Source organism: Camelus dromedarius, chromosome 11 (assembly GCF_036321535.1).
Source record: "Camelus dromedarius isolate mCamDro1 chromosome 11, mCamDro1.pat, whole genome shotgun sequence".
Classification (NCBI taxonomy): domain Eukaryota; kingdom Metazoa; phylum Chordata; class Mammalia; order Artiodactyla; family Camelidae; genus Camelus; species Camelus dromedarius.
In genome coordinates this window covers 42869268-42888688 of record NC_087446.1, presented here as the reverse complement: position 1 = coordinate 42888688, position 19421 = coordinate 42869268, and the positions used below count along the sequence as shown (strand labels likewise).

Here is a 19421-nt window from a genome sequence, read left to right as displayed (position 1 = left end):
CTCAGCACACAGTAAGTGCTTAATGAATATTCGCCAATAAGATCTAACAGCTCAGATAATTAAGCTCATTTGGCCCTAGTTTTATGGAAAATAAGGATGATAATATCTGTCTCACAGAGTTGTGAGAGTGAAATAAGATAACTCACGTAAAGTGCTTAGCACAGGATCCACGAAGCACTAATCTCAGAGGATCAAGCATCCAGAAGCGTATAACAAACTACTATGTACAGAATAGACAAATAACAAGGTCCTACTCTCTATATAGCACAGGGAACTATATCCAATGGCTTGTTGAAACCTGTAATGAAGAAGAATATGAAAAAGAATATGTACAGATACATATAACAGAATCACTGTTGAACACCAGAAATGAATACAACAATGTTTTTTAAAAAAAATGTGCAACAAGAGAAGGTAGGTCTATAAAATATTATAAAATACAAACATTTCCTTTCTCCTTCTATTTTCTTTGCATTTAGATTCTCTTAAAAATCTGCTATAAGGTCTGTGTTGTCTTATGCTATATGGAGTAACAGGAGGAGAGGGGTAGTGTCAGAACTAGGTACAGGGCAAATGCAAATTCTTCCCACCAAAGAGTATTATTTTCTAAACTTCCTAATCATTTCAGATATGTGAATAAGTGACTATAAAGTAATGAGATGGGTTTCTGTGGGTGGCTCATGGAAATCAATCTCCAGAGATTTTTTCAAGCAAGAAACATCTATTGATGGCCCAGAATGTGCCAGGCAGCCAGGCACTGTCCTAGGTGCTGGAATATAAAGAGGACAGAGTGGTGCTCACAGGACAGACTGACATCCAGGTAATTACAAAACAACAGAGTAAGTGAAGCATCATTCATGTGCAGAGGTGCCCCAGATCTAACCCTTGGAGGTGGGGTGCGGTGGAGAAGACTGTCACATGAAGACTGTCTTTGAAGCAATTGGGAAGGTTTGGAGGAAGATAAGATTAAAATTACAGCAAGTTCAGAGATTCAAATGCTTTATTCTTAGCTGACTGTGATGCTGAGTTAGATATTTTCTCTCTTTAAGCCTTAAAAAACAACTACTGAGCAAATTACTATACTGTTAAGGACAGTCATCATATGTAACATTGGAGGGCTGGACTGGAAGATCCCAATAGTTTTTCTTAGCTCTAAGGTCCTTTTTATGCCTGATCATCTTCCAGATGGTACTAAATACACCATTACACAAAAGCTTTGAGATTTTTAAGAATGAAAGAGGTGCTTGTCCCTGTAAATCATGAAGACTTGGTATTGGGAGATAAAACCAGCCATAAACAACAGTTCTTAGGTGCTAGGAATTCCCCAACTCTATTCCAAGACTGAAAGGCCACTGTAAATCCACAAAGCTGGAAATTTATAACCAACAGCTGAGCACCTGTATTTCTCACCCGAAATTTTGACAGCTGCTGCCTTAAAAGTGATCATGATTCCAGGCAGGGTGTCATGCACTGAGCACCGGAAGCTCATATTCATGTTTTCAAAATACCTGCAGAAATTAATTTCTTCCACACACGTTCATTTCTTTTGCCAATCACAGTTTACAAAAACAAGCGTTAACCATCACTGTGACCCCTTGCAAAACTCTCCACTGTGGCTATTTGTTAACCTACATCCACCTTTTAGAATCAGCAAGTCACTGCTGGCTTCACATTCTATACTGGTTACATTTGACATGTAACTGGTACATATGAAATGTGCCTAGTTTTATCTGGAAAAATGGGGCTTCACAAATCAAATATTGTCTTCTACACCTGCAAATTCATGAATCACACACTACCACCAGCAGAAGAGAGGCGTGAAAATATAAGACCAGCTCAGCAGTAATCAGAAGCACCTGTTTTCACAAAACGCTCACCACAGTACGGAAATCAGGCATAATTTGTCTGTTGGCTAGACACAGCTCCAGAAAAGCAATTCAGATGATCATCAGAAAACAGAAATTTAAAAAAAAATCTTATACTGGATTTATTTCTAAATATAAAAGATTAAGTAAGCCTTTAAATTAAACAGTAACGATCTGGAAAATAATATTCCAACAAGCCATATACAATCCCCTGGTTATCTACTACTAGTAAAATAATCAACAACAGAAATGTAAAGGTCCAATTCTCCATAAAACACAGAGACTGGCAATGCTGTGGGCTGTAACCCAAAAGACCGTGGACAACTCTGCTCACTCTCCAGAAAACATTTCTTTGACGTATAATCTCTCCTATAAAATGCAGAAGCCATTAAGAGTCTCTGTACCGTGGTGATTTTCAAAGACCAGGGAGAAGTCGGATATAGTTTTATCTTACAGAAAAAAATAAGAAACTATAAAAAAAGCATATGTTTCAGTATCCTCTGACTACACGGCAGGTGCACTTTTAGCTTAAGAAATGGGCTAAAAGTATGTTTCAGAATCAAGTGACACTAATCTAAAGGTAAAGGAAACCATTTTCTCATTCCTCCAAAACACCACTGCCCCTGCAGGCACCCCCCAATCTGGCAGACATCTTCCAACAGAAGACAACATATGAATAGCAACTGCAGCTGTACTTTTTTTTTAAGCAAAATAAAGGTTTTCCCCAATAACTATGCCTCCTTTGGCCACAGTCATATTTTAACTGTTAGTGAAATATTGCAAAAGCTTCTATGGTCAGGCTTAGCTTGAAATCTAAGGAAAAATGCATTCGGAATTCTGAACAACTGAAGGTTAAGGAAACAGCCCACTCAGAGGCTGTCAATGGGAGTGCTATATTAAAATGAATAAATACATTTCTAACTCTGGTTATCACACAGTGGCTCTGTCTCTCCAATCAGAGTCAGCCCAAATACCTAGTTCCCGAAGGAAGATCACCTTAGCTAAAACACTCACCACCTTTCACCACCTCTGACACTCTATCCCATAAAACCCTAACTTTCTCCATTGCATTCACCACTGCCAGTATTCTTTATTTCCTGTTTCCCTGTTAGATTGCTGGTTCCAGTAGGGCAAGGACCTTCTCTGTCTTCTGTACCACTCAATCTCTAGCACCTAGAATGAGGCCTGACATGTGAGGCGTATCATCAAGTCTTTGCTGAATGAATAAAAATCGTGGGATGCTTCCCATACATTGAATCTTCCTATTCTAGACAGGGTAGGGAAGTAAAGAAGAACTCTCAAGCATTACACTGTATCTTATCTCTTACTTAATTTAAATAAATTTAAAATTATTTAACTATGAATAATTTATTTAGACAGAATCTCATAATATTTTGGAGTCAGTTCAAGCAGTTTCTAGAACTGAGATCTTCAAAGATATGTTAGTATGTTATCTAATACATTTCAAAGGTATATTAGTATGTTAACTGAAATTTGACTCAATTTCTACATAACTATAGATCTAATTGCTGATATTAAGTTCAAATCCACTGAGCCAAAGAACTCAGTTCTGTGGTTCAATGTTTTCAGAAAAGCTTCTTGGCTCTAAGCTTATGTAATAGTTAATGAGATATCGGAGTGGAATTCTAACACTTCAAATAAAAAAGGCATATAATCAATTCTATTATATATTCTAAAATATTACAGGGAGTGGTTCCCTCTGGCATCATGGTAAATCATTCTGTATTCCATATTTTATTTGACTTTTGCTTTTCTGAGTTGGTACTTAATTAACTCTTCTTGACTGAGCTAAATGCCTAGGACATTCTATAGAGGAGAAAAAAACTCTGACTTGTGAGCTGCTAAAACAAAAACAAAAACCTGACACATATCCATTTGACCACCTATCCCTTTATCTTTTTAAAAAAAAAAACACCTTAATGATTCTTGAGTAAGTTTACAGAAATTGTGCAACCATCATCACAGCCTAATTTTTGAAACATTTCTGTCATCCCATAAAGAAACCTTGCACCCACCTGCATCAGTACAGTCTTTTGAACCTGTTTTTTTTTTTCATTTAGCATACTTACCAGGGCCTTCCATGTGGCAGAATGTACTAGTCCCCTCTTTCTAAACTCATATAGAAGTAGATTCATCTCTAGGACACCGTAAATAACTGAAGGGACAACACTAGTAAAAGTCCTAACACCTATTTTGAGTTGCCTTTCCTTTTGCCTAATGAGCTTGCATTTAATCTTTTATATCATCATTACAATAAATTAATCAAATGGGCAATCCATTCAGTCCTCATTTCAAACTCCCTTGTTAACCGTATCCAGGACTGATTCCACTATCTATTGAAATTCTCTCTTGCATCGTGTGAATCGTACGCTTAATCAGTTTTCCTGGTTTGGCCCCAAGAACAGTCAGCATGAGACAGAGTCAAAAAACCTCTCTTTCTTACCAAGCTCATCTAGTCCCATGATTCATCTGTCAAATCTATATACACATCTTCCAAATCTCCTGAATCCTACCCTCTTTCCACAACTCCAGCTTCCACATTTCAAGCTGCCTCCTTTACAGTTCTTGGCAATTCAAACTCAAGTGTGTCAAATCTATTTTTTTCTGTTCACACCTATGGCAGTTTCCCGCAACTGCCATATCTGCCCTTTTATTTATGTCTCTACCTCTAATCCCTTTTATACACTAACACCACACTAATCTTCCAAAATACAGCTTTTTGCTGGCTATACCTCTACTTACAAGCCTACAATAGTGCCCCAGTGCCTGCACAATGGACTTAAAGCTCCTTAGCCTGCCAGGCATAACTACCCAACGTGCTTTACTTAATACTTTATGAGTAAGGCTTTCTTCTATTAACATTTACTAAGTGCTCACTACGTGTCAGGCACTTAGTGCTGTATTATGTCATTTAATTCACAATAACCCAAAGAGGTAGGTAGTTATTGACCCATCTCAATTTCAGAGATGAGGAAACTGAGGCACAGGCATTTCCTTGCCAAGTTCACTTATCTATTAAAAGAGAATTCCTTTGACACAACACTGTAAAATGACTATAACTCAATAAAAAAATGTTTAAAAAAAGAGAGAGAATTCCAACTTAGGTAGTCTCATCCTGTCATATCCTTAAACTAGCAGGGCACGAGCTGCCTAGAGAAACAGATACCATTTTAAGGAAAGGGTATTGTTTTTGATCTCACAAGTATCTATATAAGTCCCGTGTGTGTCTGTGTCTCTGTGTGTGGGTGTACACACACCCACACACACATGCATGTTCTTTTGGGGGTTTCATTGTCCTGCCCTTGATCTTGTAAAGCACCTAGTTTTGGGGCACATCCTGATGAGAAAGAATTGCCTGGTGTGTATCCAAATACTCTTTTATATAGCTGTAGATACTGGTGGCAGAACTCTGGGGAGATGTGGATGGGGAAGTTGTGTGGCCCTCTCTCAAATAAGATTTAGAGAGTGAGGGCAGAAAATGTTAAATGCACAACAGTTATGCTGCTAAGAAAAGCCATGTCTTCTGCTCAAATCTGTCCGCTGGCTTTCTCCCTCCTCCAGCTGCTTTGGCTGTGACGCCCTAAGAGACACAGCTCTAGCTACTGCATCTAGACCTGTCAATGGTTCCTCTCTGGGATGTAGTGCCCTCATTTTACAAATAAGATCCTGAAGAAGCACAGAGAACCAAGTGATTTCTCTAAGTCACAGAGTTCCTTAGTTCCATTAAGAGAATTACATTTGGGGGGAGGAGGCTTTAATTGAGAGAATCTATCTTCTACTTCTGGCATTTATTTCTATCAAATGAAAACACCCAATAATAATATTTTCCAAATTTTAAAAAATTACCCACATTACCACACTAGAAATGAGCTGACCTGAGTTCCAAGTTTGGTTCTGGTCCTTTCTAGCTATGTGAACTTCAATCTGGGCAGCCCAAGAGACCCCAAGGTCTGGACCAGTAACTATAAAACTGTGAGAGGTCCCTTGATCTTTTATCCCCATCTCTTTTACATGTTGATTTGATTCTCTCCTATTCCAGACTGTTTTTTCCAATGTGGTAGAGGGCATTGAGTTGAATTTTGAAACTGGTTTATGGGTCCACTGCCAGATCAATCACCATAGCCAAGGAAATGGTATAATAGAATCATGTCTGTTTTGATGAAACAATAATGACAAAACTGGAGGGGAAACAGGGATATTTTAAATATGAGAACTGTTCTTCCCAGGGGGAAGAAAAGAGTTTCAGGGCAGACAAGTAGAAGTCCCCTACATTGTGCAAACACAAAGCATTAGAATATGATTCTCATTAAATAAGTGGGGGGTTTGGTGACCTTTTAGAAATTAAAAAAGAAAAGAAGGAAAAAAGAAAAATTACCAAATGGATGTGGACCCAATACAGAGCTCTTCTGGGTTTGTATAGTTAAAATAAAAATAGCACTGAAGGAATTACTCACCTCCACATACCATATGTTACATCGGCAAAAGAGTGATATGAATAGAGAGGAGGCCTGAAATCTTACTGCGCATTAAATCTAATGGAGTCTGCATTTATCTGGGTCAAGATAAAAATCTGAGCATATATTGTATTTGTTGGAACGCGTAAACAACTTGACATAAAACTTAGAGCTTGTTTAAAAGAGACATAGGCTTATTCAATGACTTGCCTTGTCTGGAAGTGAATGTGTTCATACGGGAATAATTTAAATAAAAGCTGGATATCCATATAGCAGGGATGCTGAGAAAGGACTTCCTATATCGAAGAGGAGGCCTCCCTAATTGAAATCCAAGGGTCCTCCTAATTCTAATATTCCTGATAGACTAATGCCATTTTAAGTCTCCTGAAAGGATATTCATTGGCAGAAGGAACTGTATTTACAAACCACAGAGCAAATGGGAGGTGATATAAAAAATATCATTGGTTGTTTTCTTTTTTTGAGTTAATGACAATCACTGTTATTAGCATCATCTATAAATAAGACACTATGTTAATTTGACTCATAGTATTATATTGAGTTAGTTTTTGTTCAAGAGTTTAGTTTAAGATAAGATGACCTACTGTCAAAAGAATAAAGTCACCTACAAGGGAAATTAAAATTCTAATTCATTTGTAGGTGGATCTGAGCCCTTAAATATCAGGAGAAGAGTCATCAGAGAACTAAAAGATGAGTGTGGAATAAAGGAGGAAGAACAGACTCTCTCTATCAGGTCTGCCTTCCGCAGGATGGGTGGGGGCTTGCATAAGTCACTTACCTCGTTTGCATCCTAGTTTATTCATCTAAAGAAAGACTCAGGTTGGACGAACAGATTCTAAGGTTCCTTTCAACTTTAAGATTCCTATTCCATGTGGGAAAAAAATAGTTTGAGATAATAAAATTGATGATACAAAATGCCCCAGATAAATGGACCATGGCAGCCAAGCAATTTTCAACCAAACAACCACACTAGAGATGGAAAACAATTCTTAGGAAAGGAAAATAAGCAGTGCAGTCATACAACAAGCAAGCTTGCCTTGTTTCTACATAATCGATGTTTCTCATTTAGGATTTTATGAATCAAACTAAATACAGCTAAGGTTTGAATCATCTAGTACTTCACATCCAGGACCTTCTAAGTTAGATGATCATTGTCTTTAACAGAGAAAGAAATGGCTGTGATGTTTGTAAACCTTGGAGAGGTAAGAATGACTATGAAATGCCCCCTCTTCTCCCTTTTCTTCCTTCTTCCCCCCTGCCCCTGTGATTGTGTGTTCAGCTTTTGCACACTGAGGAATAGGGACCAGTCATCTTTCCAAAGAATATGTAGAAGTTCTCATTCTATCCCATGGCACACTGATCAAGAGAGAGAATCTGATTCAATGTCACTTCCAGGAAGCAGAGAGGATGCGGTGACATGAATTTAGAAACAGACAAACTTGTAAAAGAAACTAGTGAGAAGAGATTACTTGAACTAATTACACCAATTCCTAAAAATGATCACACTACAAACACCCACTACCAAAATGGTTTTTTCTCCAAGAACAAACACAGGACATCTTTTGGGGAAATAAAAGAAAGTGAGCAGCCTTCCTAAAATGCAGTTTGAACATCTCAGGCAATTTAAAACCTGGACTGGCTAACTAGAGACTTTAAATGCATACACTGTCTAATAAAGTAACTTAGCTAACAGTGATCTTATATACACACAAGTGTTGCTCAGTGTCTATCAGAATAGGCAAACAATCACAACAACAAAAGAACAAAAAATTATCTGTAAATATAGGTGACACTTTTTTCAAAAGTTCTAAACATATTCACATTCCTGCTTTCTCTGGTTTTCCTGAAAGGACCTCAGTGGGAATGGTGAATGGGTCGCTAAGAACTGCCTTGAGCAGCTTTCCCACACATCTTTCTCCTGGCCAGGTGAGGCAGGATGAAAACCGAGAAGAGTGGTTACCCTGGAGAAACTCCATGCCTAATTCAAACCCATCACACATGTGCAAAAAGGTGCCAGGGCCATAAGTGAAAGTCGCTCACATAACTTTCATATTTGTAAGAGATAAATCTCTCCTTTTCAAGTAGTTCAATAACCTTGTCCTGCATGGACAACAGCAGGTCAGGGTTTCTATCATGGATATGAACAGTGCTAAGAGAATTCTTATAAAATGCAGTTTATCTGTCCTAGAACTTGAATATTATCCAGTGTTAAAATATACATTAAATAGGGTCAGAAGGTTTATTTTCTGTATGACAGACTGATCAAAATATGACCTGCTGGAGTCTTTGAAACGGCATTGCTATAACTCAGTATTTAGGGAAAAACAAATAAAAGCATTGAACATTATGAAATTGAATTTCAGGATCCTTTTTCAGCTTTTTGTTACTTTAAGGTTTATTAAATCAGTTTTGTAATCAGTGCCAGGTTTTCTTAAGTAGAAATACCAAATGAATCATCCATGTGAGAACTTCAGAGTAAATGGTGGTTTTTGGCAGATAATCTTACATAAAAGATGAGGTCTAGAACTTACCAACATGTTCAGAATTTCATAGGTTTATAAACATTTTCCAAAATTCCTTAATATAGATTATTATCTTAAAGAAACAAGAATCTCCTTACTGATGATTCCTGCCAGAAAAACAATTCCCTCAGACACAGGTAAGTGTTTTAGTTTAAATCCTTGTTCAAATTCTTCAGCCGATACCTTTACTTGAATTGTTTCAGAAAATAAAACAAAGTTCAGAATTATAAAGTTATAGAACTTGAAAAATCTTAAGAAATAAATCCACCTCATGTCACATTTTAGGAAACAAAAACCCAGAAAGGTGTAGCGATTTGCCCAAAGCATTTGTTTAGTTTATTTGAACTCTAACTCTAGACTTATGAAAGGATAGATGAATGGGGAAAGCAGATTAAAAAAACTAAAGATAGTCATCTGATGCATAATGACATTCATCAAGTCAACATAAAATCAAGGAAGATTTAAAATCAGTCTATCATCATCATTGCTAAATTCAGTTATGATAGAGTTACAGAAAAATCATCCATTTTTAGAATAACTTTTCTTTCATAGCATCACACCGACTGACATTTTAATTCAAGTTTTGGCATTTCGTGAGATTATAAGCTGTGTTGTACTTAAGACGAAATAGAAGATGGTAAAATTCAAAACCAGAACCCTACAATAGAAGAGACATTATCTAGAATAAAGTTAAATGCCAGTAAGCACTTCAGAATGTACTAAAGAAAGAACAGATTTATTAGGGAATTTTCTGGGAAGGTCTTTCTAGCTCAATTTTTCATTATTATATGTATAAAGTCCTTGTGATAATCTGAACCACGGGTAAATTAACAAAACAGACATGTAAGTTTCTTTCAAGAAAGAAACAATAGGGATAAAAATAATAATGACACTTCTGGTTTATACCATTAACTCTATTTACTGAATGTCATCAGTAAATTTCACCAAGTTTTAAGTCTCAGTGCTAACAGTTTTTCTAAGCATCTAGGGAAACACTGGGCATAAAACTTTCAAATTATGCCAAAGACTAATTAAAATAGATATGTTGTAAATGAAATTAAGTTCAACCATATTACCCATCTGAGGACTGATTTTAAGGTTGTCCCACTCTTAATATTTTTCTATAGCTGTAAAATATAAGGGGATGTCTCTCCTACACAATTCAGACAGGACTCTGAAACTGAAGCCAAAGGTGCACTGAGAGGTCATTATGTTATATGACATGGCTTCTTTAAAAGTCCTGGCTATCTGACATTTGATGAAAGGGCCTGAGCCCTTTGTGACGTGTCTAGATGATTATGTAGCAGTCTGAAGTTGCGGATTTGATATACATCTAACTCCACAAAGTTATATATTACATAACATATATTACATTCTGATAAATCACTGGGGAAAACATGTCAGTTTTGCTTCTAAAGCAAATGACTTTTGATGTTTAGCATCTTATTCTTAGCATGACCTTGACAAATCTGATAAGACACGATTCTCTTTAAGTTACTGCACTTAATGTATGAAGACTACTGCTTTTGCTTTATCATTCTCCTAACTCTAGTTTGGGGATATTTCTTAGATACCTCCATACATATTTCTCCTTGTAGGCACATTTTATAAACTTACAAAGTATCTGCGTTGTTTTTAAATTTTTACCCAAACTAGTAGGATGTAGGTACTTGAGACTGTTTGATTCTATCTGTACAAACACATCACGATGTAAACTCAAGGAGGTGTGAAATTTGACTCAATATATATTGGTTGTAAGAAATGTGTACAATGTACAAACACCAAGATAATTCAAAGTTCCTAAGCTTCTGGTTTTTTCCAGTCTCCAAGTTTTCAGAATTATGCATGCAAACTGACAGTATTTTTTGGTGTGACATAAATCTTAGTTAAATTCAACTGAAACTAAGTTTAGGAAACATAGACTGTCCCTGCAATAGAACAGATTATTCATGTAGAAGCATTATAAAAGAGAAACATGTCTAAAACTCAGGAATTACTCTGTAAAAGCAACACAGCCACATTATGCAATCAAATAGCAAAGAATTATCATTTTGCATTGTTGTGTTATTGCCACCACATGCATTTTCAGCCCTCAACTTCCATCAATCACAACAAAATTTCTGGCATTTAGAACTACTTCTCTTGGATTTCAATACCACAGAAATGGAATCGAAATTACTTGTCAGTCAACACTCAGAGGTTGTAAATGGTCTATATTCACGGTTAGATGTCAAAAGGCCAGGAAGAATTAGAATTGAAGTACAGTTTATAAAGATCCTTATTCAAGACGATAATAAATAATTTTTAATTTTGTAAATGCAGAGCATGCATAACTGCCATGCCCCCCATTTAGGATAACCTCCTAAACCTCAGGGACTTCAGCATGTAGCTGCTTTCTCTCTGCGCCCTTAGGCATTTCTGGACATTTTAAATCTATTGGGACAAGTCTAAACCTTACCAGGAACTTAAAGCAATGATCAGTACAAGAAAAATTCTAATTCTCTGCTGTTTAGAGGCTCATTTGCAAATCTCTTCATATAGCTATATCATTTTATTCTACAGGTATCACTGTTTCCAGTTGACAGCAAATAAGACTTCCTTAAATTTAATAGTAAAATTATGAACATGCATCAGAAAAAAAGCATTTGAACTTCCTTCTACAAACAACACCGGGGACTAATCAGAGATAACTATCTAGAAGTCCGCATCAGGAACATTAATCTCAGCACCAACTTGAACATGAACAATTATTTCTTCCAAATGAACTGGCCTCTCCTAATCAGAAAGAAAACACAATTATCTAAACACAACCATTACAACAGAACATATTCTACCCACAGACCGCACTGGCTTGCAAGACACTTTTTTGACTGGCTTGTTAAAATGCTAACATAATCAATTAATTGCACCTAAAATATTAACCATGTGTCTAGATCTGGGCAGGTTATACCATCTTGATGCTATCTGATAGCTATTCTTGCAACAAATCAAGCAAAATGTAGCACTTCAGTACTTACAGACAGCTCACAGAGAACACCGTCTGGAAAACCTTTTGCAATTAAGAGTAAAGCTCCACACAGGGTTTATTGTTAGCCCCAGCATGGGAAAAGGAACAGGAGGGTGGAGGGGAGCGCTTACTTCGAAAATGCTCTGAAGCGTAATAATAGACATCCTCATAGCCCTCGTGGTAATCCTCTTCTGGTCGGTACTTTTTCCCCTTTCTTCTCCTAGATCTTCTTATCTGCTTGACAAAACCCAGGAAGCGGTCCATCTCTCACTCACCGCACAGCCTGGCTCAGCCGGCACCAGAGCGGAGCCACAGCCCAGCTGCTTGGAGAGCTGGTGGAGCATGAATGCTCAACACCAAACCTGGGGCTGGGGACGCTACCCTTCCATCTGCCTCTGTGCTACCACCAATGCAGAGATTTTAGCCAGCGGAGAGGAAAAAATAACAGCGATGTGGGTTTACCTTGACAAGATTTCTTATCCTGCTCGATAAACTGTCAAGTGTGCAATTTAGAAAGAATTTTTTAAAAAGAAGGAAAAGAGGGAGAAAGTGAAATGATAATAAAAGACTAAGAGAAAAAATAAACAGCAAAGCTTTGGACTTCAAACAGCTTCTAAACAAAACCAAAAAAGTTCAACAAGAGATTCAGCTGAGACGCGAGGAGTCCCAGCACTAGAATTTCACTATCCAATGTCTCCATCATCACGGGCGGGGGTGTAGGAGAAGAGAGGGGCGGGGAAACTTGTTAGTCAATGGACTAAACCAAAGCTAGAGACTCAACCGACTCTTACACACCTGCTAATCTCACCCAGGAGAGCCTAGCTCCCTTTCTGGCAAAGCACGCGCTAGGGAAACGTCTGGGAAAGCTATTGTTTTGCGACGGGCAGACTGATTAACCCTTTGTGCTCTCCTGCATATCATATTAATGAGCTGCAAAGTGGTTTCATCCATATGCACTGCCTCTTGCTGACAAAAGTGTGCGGTATGTGTTAATTGGAGCAGCAGGGAGAAGGCTCAGCAGCTGCGTTCAAATGGCACACTTACCCACTGGGCATTAATGTATTCCAATCGCTGTTTGATCTAAATATTAAAATGCACTTCACAGAGAGTTTTCTCATAGGCTTAGTAACAGCATACCATAATCAGCAAATAAAGGAAACTGCATGGTTCTGGAGAAAGAAATATAAAAAATCCAACTCTGCTTACACTGAACTCAAATATAAATCTAGCTGAGTTGTTACACTTAAAAAAAAGGTATGAAAACAAATGGGCTAAACAGAAAATAAAATTTAGTTCTTCTTGGAGAAGATGGAAGGAGGGAGAGAAGTTTTGAAAAATGCTCCCACCCTTTCCTTCTTTGTCTCTATAATCACAACCCACCCCCCCTTTTTTTAAGTAGGACAATCAGAAACACTTCAGACTAGACGGAAGAGGTACTCTAAAGTCTAGACAGGTCAATGTTATTCAAGACTAATCTTTTCCTCTCTGGTTTCTTTTGCAGGTCTTTAAATGAATATGAATTTTTAACACCAGGAAAAATTCAACTTGTTTACAATATAATTAATCAAACATGTCAGCATATTACCGACTAAACTAATAATATTCTGCAGCTGCATAGTCCCAGGAATGTAATTTTTAAAAAAGCTTCTTCCTCTATGAAGTTCGTTCAATATCTGTGTGATCTCAAGTTTGTAGGAACATCCCAGAGGGAAGTGATTGCACTCTGCATTATCTGTTCCTAGATTTGCAGGCAATCTGTCTCTCTTCTAGCTTTCCAGTTCTCTATTTTCAGATATTAATTGCTAAAAATGGAGTAGGGAGACATTAACTCAAAGAGGTAAAAATTCATCAAACAAGAATATTTCAGCTCTGAAATGTGTAAAGTTAGACTCAATGATTACATGAATTTCTTCTATTCCTAGATATCTCCTTTTTAAAAAATGCCTTATGAATGAGCCTGAGAAGAGAAACAGAAACTTAATGATGCTGACAAAAAGATACTATAAAATGTTTTACGAACATCTTTAAACAAAAAAATCACTTGTCTGTAGGTTTCAGATCATTTATTATTCTGACTCCCTCAACCAAAATAAACTGGAAGAGTTTAAAAACAGTGAACTAAAAATATAAAGATCTGGAGTTTAGATCTTGTATTGGTCTCTTAAAAAAAGGATAATAGAAATACATAGCTGTTCCTTTCACTTAATCCTAACAATCTTTATAATGAGGTGATACCTCTATGGATGAGGAAACAAGGTTCAAAGGTGTTTTATTGGTTTATCCAAGATCATGAAGGTAACACAGCCAAGTATTCCCTAGTACCAGGTAATTTTTTCATACAAATTCAGAGATTATCTTGTCTATCTAAGAACTATTTGCATTGAGTGATTCACTGTTTCATATGTATGTCTGCAATTGAAATGGAGTTTGAAAATAGTTGTTGACTTTCATTTTTAACTGGGACTTATTTTTTAATATATCCTGATTTATGTAATTGATTTGTCCAATACACTTGTCCTCCAGAAATTATGCAGGCAAAAAATTTTACCCAACTACACCAGAATTATAAGAACTCCTAAATTAGTGAAGTCCACATTATTTAAGATTTATATTATGAGCTCCCAGTTCAACCTGAAATGGCTGACATTACAGAATAGACGATGCTTTAATACATTTTTGCATAAACCAATCTTAAAACATTCCACTATAGTTTACTGATTTTTACTTTTAGTATTTGAAGAGACTGAGAGTTTCCCAAGCAGGGTAAGCAACCACTTCTCAGGAACCAAAGCAAAGTAAAGTTACCTACGTACCAAACTGTTTTCAGAAATACACAAAAATTATGCTTAAGCACCTTTCTATTATTTTCCTAGTTTTGAGGGATTTTATTTGAGAAGTTAACACTTTGGTATGTGGTTATAATGACAACAATATTACGCAAGATGAGATTTGGTGGTGCTGAGGTAGAGTGTAGAGTTCAGCAGTATACTTGGAGGGGCACGGTGACGTGGAGGAGGTAACAGCCCATTGAAACAATCCCAGATGTGTGGGCAGCAGGAACAGGGAACCTGCTATTTAGAGGAGGTCTACTTGGGACTCAAAAAATGAAGCAATGTGGCCATGTGTGATGTGAGGGAACGGGAGCACTGTGTATGTGTCACAGCCTGAAAGACAGAAGGCAAGACACCTGCTGTCCTGCCCAAGGGGTGGGCGCGAGGACAGGATCCTTTCCTCAGTCTTCCTAGGCCCAAACCTCTGAATTTTTCCCAAATTCTATCCTACATCCTCCATGTTTAGCAACCTAAAATCTTAAGGACTGATGCCATGCAACAATTAGCTAATTCCCCACGACAATGGGCAAATTAGTGGAGTCGAGTTCAAGTCCATTCGGTCCACTACTGTCTCTGTAGAGAATCACTCTTTCACCTCATAACACAAACACTGGGAAGCGGTGCTATTCCCCAGTCACTGCACTCTACAGTCGAAGCAGATGGGACAGTTTAGAGGTTGCAAATGGCACTTCATGGAACGAGTAACCCCACAAATGTGTTTTGTTCGGTGCATACTGGTGTTTTCTTTTTTTAACTGGGCCAACATCTAAGAGTCAGGAATTTCACAAATAAATGAGACATTTGACTTTTTTTCTTGAAAAGTCAAAAGATCTGGCAACTCTGGGCCCGGTTCCAACATGGCAACTATTGATTAGAGCGGAGTGGTGACTTCCATCCGTAAATAAACATGTGCTTTCCACTTAGCCACAGTCCCCTCCCCTGGGCCCAATTCTCTCACTCACTTACCACCTGGCCCCTGTAGGCATTTATTCTTGTGAACCTTGGTTGAGGTATTATCCTGCCACTTCGCAAACACCAATTTCTTTAAGATAAATTTTAGCTCTCTTGTATTTTCATGTAAAGAAAGCAGATTATTATGACAAATTGGTTTTAGTTAAGCTTAATGTTCACTAAACTATAAAATTAAATGTCTCAGAAAAAAACTTGTTCACATGGGAAAATGGGAAAATAAAACAGATTGAATTATTCAACAAAATGTGCTTCAACCAAGAACAGCAAATATATATGTTAGCAAATACTTTTAAAATAGCTAATTCTTTTCTTCCTGGGAAGTAGGCAATTGCCTGAATAGCATTTACATGGTTTCCATGCCCTTCTGAAGTAGATTCTCCATCCCCCGCTAGGAAAAAAGGAAGAGACCAACTATTGAGATTAAATCTTCGATTTACAGTCTTCGCTAGATCACTGGGGCCCTTCCTTACATGTTTAGATTGAGTAATGGTTATAGTATTTTCTGAGTAGTAGTATGGGACAGCCAGTCTATCAGAGAAGTCTTTGAGACATTAAATCAGTCCGGCCCTTTTAGATGCCTTGGTGTTTGCAAGGGATGCCAAAAACTGAGGCAGACTCCATGTGACCATAGGGAAGACGCTCAGACATACTGAAGGTAGCAGAGAGGGAAAACACCCTGGTCTCTGGAGGTAAGCCTGTCAGACCCAACGCCACTTCACTGTAGCAAATGATTTGTAATACGCCCTTTTAGTAGTCTAAATGAAATTTATAGATCATGTGGCCCATGCATACATAATTTCAACATAAAATGTCTTAATATGTGTAGATACATATTTAACAATAGGTATTTTGTCAATCTGAGGACACTGAGCAGAAGATAGATCCTTGCACCTACTTCTAATGAACAATTTCAAATTTAAGAGATGATCAGAAGACATTCCATACAACGTACAAAGAAAAAGGGTAGAGTCACCAATAGACACCACAGTAAAAATGAGTATGTTCACTGTATATTAAAACTGTGAAAAATACCTTATGTCAAGAGCATGAAAAGACAAGTTACAGACTGGGAGAAAATATCTGCAAGTGACATATCTCATAAGTGACTGTTATCCAGAAAACACAAAGAGCTCTTAAAATGCAACAATAAGCAAACAAACTACCCAATTAAAAAGTGGGGCTAAGACTTTAACAGACACCTCACCAAAGAAGATAAACAGATGACAAATAAGCATGTGAAAAGATACCCACACCATATGGCATCAAGGAAATGCAAATTAAAGTAATAATGAGACAACCATTATTCACCTATTAGAATGACTCAAACCGAAAACACTGACAAAATCAAATGCTGGCGAGGATGTGGAGCAACAGGAACTCTCATTCACTGCTGGTGGGGATGCAAAATGGTACAGCCGCTTTGGATGACAGTTTGGTAGTTTCTTACAAAACTAAATATACTATTACCATACAATTTACCAGTTGTGCTCCCTGGTATTTACACAAAGGAGCTGAAAACATACGTCCACACAAAAATCTGCAGTTGGGTTTCTACGGCACCTTTATTCACAATTGCCAAAACTTGGAAACAACCCAGGTGTCCCTTAGCAGATAAGTGAATAAATAAGCTATGATACATCAGATAATGGAATATTGCTCAGCACTAGTGAGAAATGAGCTATCAAGCCAGGAAGAGACATGGGGGAAACTTAAATACATATTGCTAAGTGAAAGAAGCAAATGTGAAAAGGCTATATACTGTATGATTCCAACTGTATGACTTTCTGGAAAAAGCAAAACTCTGGAGACAGTAAAAAGATCAGTGGTTGCCAAAAGTTAAGGGGGAGCAAAGGATGTATAAGCAGAGCACACAGGGTTTTGAGAGCAGTGAAACTATTCTGTGTGGTACTATAATAGTAGGTACATGTTATTATACATTTGTCCAAACTCATAGAAAGTACAACAACAAGAATGAACATGGATGTAAGCTATAGACTCTGGGTGATAATGATGAGACAATGTAGGTTCATGGCTTGGGGCAAATGTTCCACTCAGGGCAGGGGATATGCTGATAGCAGGGAATTCTATGCATGTGTGAGGGTAGCAGGTATATGGGAAATCCCTGCACCTTCTGCTCAATTCTGCTGTGAAACCAAAACTGCTCTAAAAAATAAAATCTATTAAAAATAGATTTATGCCTCTTTATATACAGTATATGTCCCTCTGCATAACAGTATTAGCTTTAGGCTCAAATAATTTAAATAAATTTTCACTTGCAGTAATATTTATTCATATAGATATATGAACGTTGTACAGGTGCAGGACACTTTGTGAGAGTTTCTTCCTCATTTCAGTACTTCTAGCACTGCAGGCCTCCATCTACAAAATGCTGGTAGCCCCCTCTTTCCCTCCAACCTTGCCCAGCATTGGGATAATCCAGAATGTCCCTGGGATGGGGGTATAGCTCAGTGGTAGAATGCATGCTTAGCTGGGTTCAATCCCCAGCACCTCCTTTAAAAGAAAAATGTCCCTATAAATTTCCAGTAGGGACATTTTAGGTTGGTTCTTCTGACAACCGCAGAGCTAAATGGTAAATGAACCAAGCAAATGCTGCCCTACCCTTGGAATTTTTCCTGTGTCTTGTAAGACCCCCACCCCCACTTTGCTCTCCATGTTTCAGACACTTTGAACTGTGAAGACTAATTTATCACTCAGGTGTTTCAGCGGTTGATATTCAAAGACAGGTAATACCCTAAGAAATATGAATGGTATAATATCAATTCTTCCAATCTTCTTGCTCTTCATGAATTTGTACAAAATTTGAGAGAAACTAAGTTTCAAAATGAATGCTTTAAATTAAAAATAAGTTCTTCACACCGAGTCCTAGGCATTTAAGTCATTATTCTGCCAGTAACTACGCTTAGATTTACTAGAAGGAGAACACTGTCTGTTGGTGTACCAGAATTAAGTCATTGTAGATAAAGTCACCACAGCCCTGCAATCAACCAGTGCTCCAGTTCTCACATTTATCTAAGTAACGAAAACACTTGTTTTCACTGTTAAAAAAATAAATAAATAGCAAACAATAGCTCATGGTCCAAACAGGGCATATTAGAACCTGAAGTAAAATGCTTTCAGTGTACTAGTAAATGTATTCCCAAGCCTCTTCAGGCATAGATATCTGCGTGTAAGGAGACAGCCTCACAGAGAGACATTCGTTGTTCCTGCCAGATAAGAATGCTCAATAAATCTCTTTTGTTGCATTCCTGTGATAGCAATGCCCAGATAGCTTAGTTAACAAAACATACATAATCTACCAACATAAATTTTTTAAGAATTTAGATTCACAAGATTTCCGTGTTAGAAAACATTTCAGAGATCATTCCCAGACCCTCTAAACCCTCTCCCCTACCAACATTCAAACCTGAAGTTCCCACCAGATTCCAGAAATCCCACAAGACTCAGCCTTAGAGCTATCTACTCTGGAGCAGAGTAAAGGCTTCTTCTTCTGCACCTGGATGGTACTTTTGCTTCTGCCTCTTTTAAAGTAACTCCTCCCTTCACAATGTCCCTGGACTCAAAAATCTACTTAGTTAATGCACGGTAGCCATTATTGCTAATTTGAGATATGTAAAATGGTATGCATATTTTTTTATTATCTGTTCTGCTGTCTTTGTTTTATTTCAGGGAAAATTATAAATATATGTTTCATTTACTTATGACTTTTAATT

General features: G+C 37.5%; 1 protein-coding gene across 8 annotated transcripts in view; it reads right to left on the bottom strand.

Annotated features, from left to right (window-relative positions):
* Positions 1–19421, bottom strand: part of GRIP1 (glutamate receptor interacting protein 1) — a 612763-nt gene that overhangs the window by 363810 nt on the left and 229532 nt on the right. For 6 of the 8 annotated variants that reach the window (XM_064491717.1, XM_064491718.1, XM_064491720.1 and 3 more), the window contains exon 1: positions 12019–12545. The exons of the other annotated variants lie outside the window; for them this stretch is intronic. In XM_064491717.1, coding sequence (XP_064347787.1) covers positions 12019–12151 — 133 coding nt within the window. In that variant the 5' untranslated portion in view covers positions 12152–12545. Of the gene's footprint in view, positions 1–12018; positions 12546–19421 lie in introns of those variants that run through there. 8 annotated transcript variants of the gene reach the window in all.